Below are 8,699 nucleotides of genomic sequence, written 5' to 3'. Positions count from 1 at the left end.
CATTTGTGATATTTTCATCTAAATTTTGTGTTATATTTTGTTTATTACTAATAACAAATTTATCTATTTATCCTTTTTGAGACTCAATTAAATTTTTTTTTCTTTTTTTAAGTTTTTCATATCTAAATGCATATTTTCTAGTAGACATTTCTAATCAAACAATATATTTATAAAGCCTAAAATGAAAAATAACTTTTAAATGTAGAGCAAATGAGAAATATAATTTGATTTATATAAAAAGTATTGTTGTAGTTTCACTGAACAATAACAAGTTTTTAACAATCTCAACCTACATAAATTTAAAAATAAAAAATAAATAAGCACAAACATAACAAAAATTTAAGAACAGCCATAACATTGACACAAGACTTATTAATAAGACCCATCCACACACCAAAAAAAAATAAAAAAATAAAAAATAATCCTTGAGGGCCCAAACTTAACGCCTAGTCCAGGGAGGGTCCAGGCAGCCATAATGATAAACTGATAAGTGATAAACAAAGTTACAAAACCAGCCTAATAAACAAAGCTATCTCAAGTTCTTAACAAAAAAAATGGCCCAAATATTTATAATTTTATACCTGATTCCTGAACCTCAGAACCTGAGCAGTTGAGACTTGAGAGAGGCGGAGAGCAGAGAATCAGAGAGAGGCTGAGATGAGAACAGACTGAACAGTGGAGACTGGAGACTAGAGAGAGGCGGAGAGCAGAGACTAGAGAGAAAGGTAAAATTTTTAGGGTTTTGAGTGGATTTATTTGTTTTGATTTGTGGTTAATCTCTTAGACCGGATTTGTAGTTTATCTGGTTGAATTTTGGTCAATGATTTTGTTTAGAACCAATGTTTAATAGGATTTACCAAAATTTTTGTTTTTTTGGTTAAAAGGATGTGCCAGATTATTTTTGTAATTCATTTGAAACTAAATATATATATATATATATATATATATATATATATATATATTTTTTCCTCTACTACCCGGTTCTTTTCTAAAATTTTGGGGGCCTTAGGCAATTGCCTAACTCGCCTAAGGGAAGGGCCGGCCCTGGTTTGGTGATCATTTTGCATGAGAAATTAAAAATGGGTTTTGGAGTTTTTTTAACAACTTGTACTTGTTTTTTAGGAAATGGGTTTTTGTTACATTCAGTCATCATGTATATGAAAATCTAATTTAAGCAATTCAAACTCATTTTTGTACTTGTATTTGGCTATGTTAATATACTCTGTAGCTTTACGGGATGTTTTACTGTATTTTGTTGCATTTTGTTCATTGTTGTGCTCCTAGGTTCATTTCATCACCTAACCTGAGTTGTTCACAACTTATTGTTGCTTGGAGCTGAGCATAGTTAGGGAAAAAAAAAATTGGAAATTTTATTTAGGAATAAGTTTGGGATCTTATGTAAGTTTGTGGTGTTAGAACTTGTAACTTGGAAAAAGTTTGGGATATTTACTTGTCCTTTAAAATCCTTCTACCATTCCCAATTGGGATATTTTGCAAATAAGCCAATACTCTAGAGAGCTTGCGGCGGCTTCTAGGAGCGGTGATTGGATTAGATTTTCTGGGTTAGGAGGTGCTTTAACAAGGCTGCTTACTTGTTGGCGAAATGGACTGTTGAATGCCAGTTCTCGAAGGTCCACTTGTGGCTTCCCAATTCCCCTCAACTCTTGTGAATCAGCTGGGTCTAAATGGGGCTTCGAGATTGGATGTTAAAGGATTGAGTTTTCTTTTCTGCTTCTGTTTCTGTCTCTGGGTTGTTTTTCCTATGGTTCATGTATTGGGTTAGTTTTTTGTTTCTAGGTTGGTTTCTGATCTGGTCTCTGTACTGTTTTATTTTTCTTAATGAAAATCTTTCCTTTGAGGGGAAATAAATCTTGTCACTTTGAAGTTTGAAAATTTTCACTTATTCATGTATTTGTATAATTTGGTACTTGTAGTTATTGCCTTATATATAAGTAATTTCTATCAAAATTTACTTTTTCCCAATGATTCTATAAAATATATTATGAATTATGATTGCTAGTATTTTTTCTATATATATATATATATATATATATAAAGTAGAATTTTACGATTCTTAATATGATCCTACGATTAGATTGACTTGGGACAAATTGGGAATTAGTCTACGAGTGATTGTGGTAGGTTAAGGTTTAGGAGAATTTGTGGAAATAGATTTAGAGTTTTTGAAGAAAGGGTTAAAGGTGGTTTGATGAGTTATTTGATGGCTATTTGGTAGAAGAAAGTATGTAGGAATTTAGGGTTTTGATTAATAAAAGAAAGGGCTTGATTTGAGATTATAAGGATTAAGGAAGAAGAAAAAAAGAGATTTTTTTGGGTGTTTAGGGGCTGTATGAACGGTACCTTAAGAAAGACAAGAAGAAGAAGAAGAGAAAGAGAGAAGAGAACCTACAAAGGCCAATGTGCCTCTATGCTCAAAATACTCAATAAATTTTATTAATCAACTCCCATCTCTTTTGAATACATTGAGCACAAATATACATAAAGACTCTTCCTGGTAAATGTAGTATTAGGACTCCTACTAAAACCTAATAAAATACTAACTTGGACCCAAAGAAAATAATACTTAACATACCTAGGATCTCCTAGAAGATTCTAGACTCAAATAGATTACCAAAATACCCTTAAGTCGCAAGAATTGCAGAAATTATAGATTTTCCCCTGAATATAAAATTGATCATAGCTGAGAAAATAAAAAATCCAAATGAAAAACTGTTTTGACCCTAAAAGACTCATACACCTTTAAAACCACACAACTTTCACATCAATTGGACTTCACATGCAAAGTTGCAAATTCTTCCATGGTTGCATCACTGATCCACAGGAACCTCTTACCGATCTTGTGTAAGATCCCAATCTGGACAATCATGATAAAGTCACTTTTGAAAAACTAGCCTAAATTACAGTTGTAACTCTCTATTAATGTTAGTACTCAATAGTAACCTTATATTGGATTAATATTTTAAAATTTTTACCGCTAGATTATATATTCCCTTTATTTTTAACACGCATGTCAAATATCATGGTTATTAGATGTTATTTACTATTGAATCCATAATCTCATATTTGCGAAGTTCAAAAAACATGACCAAAAATAAATCGTGATTCACTTTAGCGTTTTCATGGTGAAGTAATAATTTTTGGTGGCACCAAGAAAGGAGATTTTTCTGTTGGCTGAGGCATGTACTCTCCACAACTTCCACTGGCACGTGGGCGTGTGCCGTCATCGTCTCCATCCTCCTCTTTCTCCTTTGATGCACAACATGCAGACCCAGGAGGTCTGGAAGCTGCTTTGCTCCAAATAATGCATGACCATCACCACACCTCTCTCAGACTCCGTGACCAAGCCGGTCAGTCCAAAAATATATATGTTTTTTTTGTACTTATCAAAAAAAAAAAATTATATATATATATATATATATTGTGAGCTTATCTTAATTGGGTATGTACACAGAGAGAGCGAAGAAAGATGCAATTCAAAATGCAGTGCGAGTTTCAGATCTGTTGGTGGATGCTGTGAACAGTGGAGTGCAGGAATCCTTTATCAATGAGAAGCGAATTGAGCATGAAATTCGATCATTAGCAGTCACGATTGCCCGCTTCATGAAGCAGACCAATCAATGGCTCACCGCGACACGTGCTATAAACACCGCTGTCAAGGTCTGCTTATTCATCTTTTTTATATCTGTTCGTTCTTGTTTGTAAATTGTTGTCAATTTGCTTGTCTTAATGTTGGTGTGAGGTTTGTGTTATAGGAAATTGGAGACTTTGAGAACTGGATGAAGACCATGGAATTTGATTGTAAAAGCATCACCGCTGCTATCCAAAACATTCACCAAGCATGACCATTTTGTAAGTTGTGTTCTATGTTTTTTGTGAAATGAATAGTGTTATCTGATATTAACAATTGCATTCCAACGAGACTTGTTGCTCAACTAGCATTTTTTGGTGTCTCTGATGGAGATGTCCAAGTTCAAGTTCCCCTCCCCCAACTATCAAACTATCAAGGAAAAAAATGTCCAAACAATTGCATTCCAACTGCCAATTTGGTAGATCCTTTATGAGAAAGATCCAACAATGAATACCTATAAAAAAAATAAGAAAAGATTCAATATTGAATGTTTTGTTCCTATCACACAGACACAGTTATAAATTTATAATGTTATGTGCCAAAGATTATGTGTACTTGCCAGTTCTACACGTGTTAATTATCACAGAGAAGGCTTTGTCTGTGACTATTTTCTTTCTTGAATACCCCACCTCTGATTTACAAGTAAACACAAATACACTATTTATTGAAGTTCCAGGGGACTAACACATGCTGTTCTCTTAACCTTCTTCAAGCACAAGCTTGTAAAGAAATTTATTTTGTCGAACTGTCATTCTCATACGCCATTTTCTTGTTCTCTATGTAAACTGTAGATCCTGAAACATGAGTAGAAAATTTGCATGCCCCATCATTCAAATCAATACCCTGTCTTACAAGGTGGTGTCTTGTGTAACAATCGTATACAACATCCCCTCACATAGGGTCAGGTCCACGCCCATGTGAAAGAGGTGTTGCGTGCAACCATTAAACAAGATAATAAATCCTGTCTTATAATGCAAGACTTACATTGGTACCTCCGTCAACTTCAACTTTGCTCCAAGTCTATCCCATGGACTGACACACCTGGTTACTCTCCTGTATCTATCAAAATTCAAAATTAGACCATTAGTTCTAACTTTTGAGTCTTTCTTATGGTGTCGGTTGTTTAAAGAGAATTGCTGAAGGGAAGTTTCATTTTAAATGCTGATAGGGGGCACAGGGCTTTTGATTTCATAGTTGAGAGGGTACCAACTAGGCAACTACCAACAATTAGCTGGTTGGTAATCAAATTTATTATCACCTGTGGGACGCATCAACCTCAACAAATACGGTTACTGCAATGATTGGGGGATAAAGTACACTATCCTACTGAGAGCAGCATTTGATTTTGCACTCAATTAGCTGGAGTTGCTGTGACTGAAGATCTACCGCAAACCAGTTGTCGGCCCTTGTTGGTTTCAATGTCTTTTTGTATTTGCAGTTTGATTGGCTTGTGTTTGTTCTTACTGTCCTTAGTGCGGGGTTGGTCTTAGATTGGGTGTTGTTTGCTGATCTGTGACTCTGTCACCATGTCCATGTGCCTTTTGTAGAGACATGCCTTGGTTTGTGCCTTGTATCTTGGCTTTTTAGTGTCAATAAAATTTTTGCTGATTCATTAAAAAATAATATAATAAAATAAAATTGGTTACTGCTGCAGTTTCCTACTCAAATTTGCTCAGAATTAGACAAAATAAATAAAAACTTGTTCTCGGGATCAATGGAACAAAAGAGAAAATTCCATCTAATTAAATGGAACTCTCTTGTTGGTGAGGTTGTGGAAGTTCCCACTGTCCAAAGATTAGTATTGGGTCACATGTTTTGTGCACATTTGAATCGGTTTTGCACATTAATATGTGAAATAGAAGTCATAAAAGCACAGCCAAAGTAGGTTGTAAAATGACATACAAGTTGTGTGAGGTTGAAGTGCTTAGTGTAACCATATGATAACCAAAGGCACCTACATTGGGCCACATCATGTACTGATTGGATTTAGACTGGGTTCTGCTTTAACTCCTCGATAATACTTGGCTTCATTTTCATTTAAAATTTCCTTTAATTTTTAATTATTTTTTTCCTTATTTGGATTCCTGGTGTTTTTTTCTTTTCTTTTCCTCCACCTAAAACAAGGAGCATTTCATTACTATAAGAGAAACGTTACAACTTACAACAAGGAATCCTCAAACACAAACAGCTCGCTTTCCAGAACAGTTAAGGTACATTTTACAGTCCAAAACTAAGACTTGCATTGCCCACTTCTTTGGACCCTAGTTTTCATAAGAAATACTATGCAAAACAGAATTCCTGCTTTTGTCTTTTGCCTTGTGTCTTTATGGATTACCATTTTTTTAGTTTTATCAATAAATAGTACATGACGTCATTTTATTTAAAAAATAACGTCTACCTGAAAAAATACCTCATGAGGTTTTGGTCAGATGCAAAAAACACACTTAGAAGTTTCAATTCTTTCTTATAATTCTTTAAAGTTTCCACATCTGTCAAATTAATCATTAGGTTAATCATTAGGAGTAATATCCGTTAACTCTTATGAACAGAAAAATCGTGTGACCAGTGTCACAAATCACTTAGCAAGTCTTCCTAATATAATAACCTGAAAGTCAAAAAAAAAAAAAAAAAATTGTTCTTAAGAACTAACGGAAGTTAGGCTGTGTTTGACAACATGTAAAATATTTTCAGGTGAAATATATTTTTGGGAAAGAAAAATATTTTCAAGTGTTCGGTTGCATTATGAAAATTGTTTTGGAATATGTTTTCAGGTGTTTGGTTGCATTCTAAAAATGCTATTTTTCTACTAGTTTCTCACATTTTTTCAGCTATTTTCTTAACTTTCGAACAAATTTTATAATAGAAAATTTCAATATATAAACTTAAAGAAACAAAAATCAAAATAAAACCATTCGTTAAACTAAAAAATTCGATCAAACAAAGAGAGGGAGGAAGAGAGAGTGATCGAAAATTGAGAGAAAGAGAGAGGTAGATCGAGAAAGAGAGAGATTGGTCATGGACGACGAGATCGGTCAAGTGGCAGCAGGCTTCAAGCGGCGATGAGATTGAGACGACAAGAGTTCGATCTAAAGGGCGGCAGCGGCGCGGTCTCGACAATGTGATCTGGGGTGTGATCTCAGCGGTGCAATCCGGGGTTGGCGTGGTGGTCTGTTGCCGAAGTTGTGTGCTTTTAGCTCTCTCTCTTTCTCTCTCTCTTCGGGTGCAGTCCAAAAAATCATTTGAAGGTAAATGAGATGTGTAAATGATTTTCTGAGTCAAAGAGCTTATTTTACGTTACATGCACACCCATACACGCATCTGGGTGTAAAATTTTTTCCCAATTTCATTTACACCCGAAACAAACATAGCCTTAATTTCATAAGTCTATTTGACAAATATAAAATTCTCAAAAATTTATAAGAGATAATTGAAATCTCTGAAAATGTTTTTGTAACTTACCCAAATGTCAAGGGTGTTTTGTATTTTGGCCCCCAAAAAAAAGGGGGTTAGAAAGAAAGATAAAGAAAACAGAAAACAGCAGATGGAAGGGCTTGGTTTAAGCTGAGGTACACGTCAAATAGGTGTCACGTCTGTGTCTTTGTTTTTTGCATTGAGACAGAAGTGAGGTACATAGTGCTTGGTTAGGTATCTGGTCACCCTCTGCGCTTGGCCTTGGTCAATCTTAAAGACAAGAACAAGACAGAACCTTTGAAGTTCATGTCAAAGCTTCACATAACAACAAAATTTGAGGTCTGTATTGTAATGTCGGCAAGGGTCATATTCTTTTCCCTTTATTTTATTTTCTTCTGATCTAAACAGAAACTCTGATGGATAGCCTTTTGTGTATAAGACGGATAGCTTTTTGTTTTTTTCTGTCATAAATTTAAAATAAAAAATATATATATATTCTCAGAGTTAGTTTTTTTTTTTTTTTTTTTTTTTTTTTTTTTTTCAATAATTTAAATTTTAGTTTTTTTTTTGTCACATATTTAACATAATAAAATAATAAAAAAAAAAAAAAAAAAAAACCCTACTAAAAACTGTGTATTTTGATAAAGACGGAAACTACAAAATACCCAAATAAACACTAGCAAAAAATTTACGAAGGTGATAAGGAGAGAGAAAAATAATAATAATAGAAGGTTGTGTGAATAAACTTGTTCAAAAGCCAAAAATGTTCTATTTCTTTTTTTAATGTAATCATATATTGTGTGGAGTCACATTGTTGGGGTAGAGAGTCTAGAGACTAGAGAAGAAAGAGGGAGGAAAATAAAATTAATAAGGGAAATGTAAGGAGAAAGAAATGACAAAGTGTAGCTACAAAATTGGTTGTAGCCTAATGTTATAACCTTACTCAATATCTTTTCATTGAAAATGAATTTTGAGAATTCCACTATTGGATTACATCTTCGTCTTATATCCTCCATACTTGCAAAATTTCTAGAAAATTAAAGATCAATAGCTATGTCATCAATAAATTATTTAAATTGCTAGTTTAAAATATAATATCTGATTGATATAAAATTTAACATGTGTATTAAGAGTGTAAAGAACATGCAATTCAATGGTTAGATTATCAAAATATGTAATAATGTTCATTTTATTGAGTAAGGTTGTAGCTAAGGGTACAACTAATTTTATAACTAAATTTTGTTCAGAAAGAAAATGAAAAAGGGGTTTGGCTTACCTCTAGTATTTTTTTAACAGAAATCTCCTTTTGTTTTAAAGAGAAACTACTACATTACCCACCAATTAAATAAAAGGTGAAAATTAAAATTCACTACCACTTGTTATTGTGTATTTAAAATTCAATTAATGGCCTGTTTGGAAGTTTAAAAAAGGAGGGGGAGTAGAGTAGAGGGAGGGAGAGTAATTCAATTACCTTTTGTAGTGGGCCTTTTTGTAATACTGGGCTGGGCTTCCTCCTGTCGCACTAGACCTAAGTTTTCTGGATAAAGGAGTTGGGACTGGTCCAATTGCAACCCACCTTGGTTTGGCTTGTGCACGAACTACGCCCCGTTTGCTAGACTTTGATCACATACCCATGGCA

The 8,699-nt window shown here is 33.8% G+C and overlaps 1 protein-coding gene across 2 annotated transcripts; it reads left to right on the top strand.

Annotated features, from left to right (window-relative positions):
* Nucleotides 1–490: 490 nt before the first annotated feature.
* LOC115978628 (biogenesis of lysosome-related organelles complex 1 subunit 1) lies at nt 491–4,137 on the top strand. 2 transcript variants are annotated; one of them, XM_031100462.1, is made up of 4 exons: nt 491–725; nt 3,134–3,368; nt 3,473–3,678; nt 3,774–4,137. In XM_031100462.1, exons 2-4 carry the CDS (start codon nt 3,200–3,202, stop codon nt 3,861–3,863), a joined length of 465 nt encoding a protein of 154 aa, XP_030956322.1. In that variant the 5' UTR covers nt 491–725; nt 3,134–3,199; the 3' UTR covers nt 3,864–4,137. The 2 variants fall into 2 exon arrangements, with proteins under 2 accessions (XP_030956322.1, XP_030956321.1); XM_031100461.1 differs by having other exon boundaries at nt 492–725; nt 3,150–3,368.
* Nucleotides 4,138–8,699: the final 4,562 nt, after the last annotated feature.

The sequence above is a fragment of the Quercus lobata genome, chromosome 3, assembly GCF_001633185.2.
Source record: "Quercus lobata isolate SW786 chromosome 3, ValleyOak3.0 Primary Assembly, whole genome shotgun sequence".
Taxonomy (NCBI): domain Eukaryota; kingdom Viridiplantae; phylum Streptophyta; class Magnoliopsida; order Fagales; family Fagaceae; genus Quercus; species Quercus lobata.
Note: the sequence above shows the minus strand (reverse complement) of the source record. Positions and strands in the feature narration are given on the sequence as shown.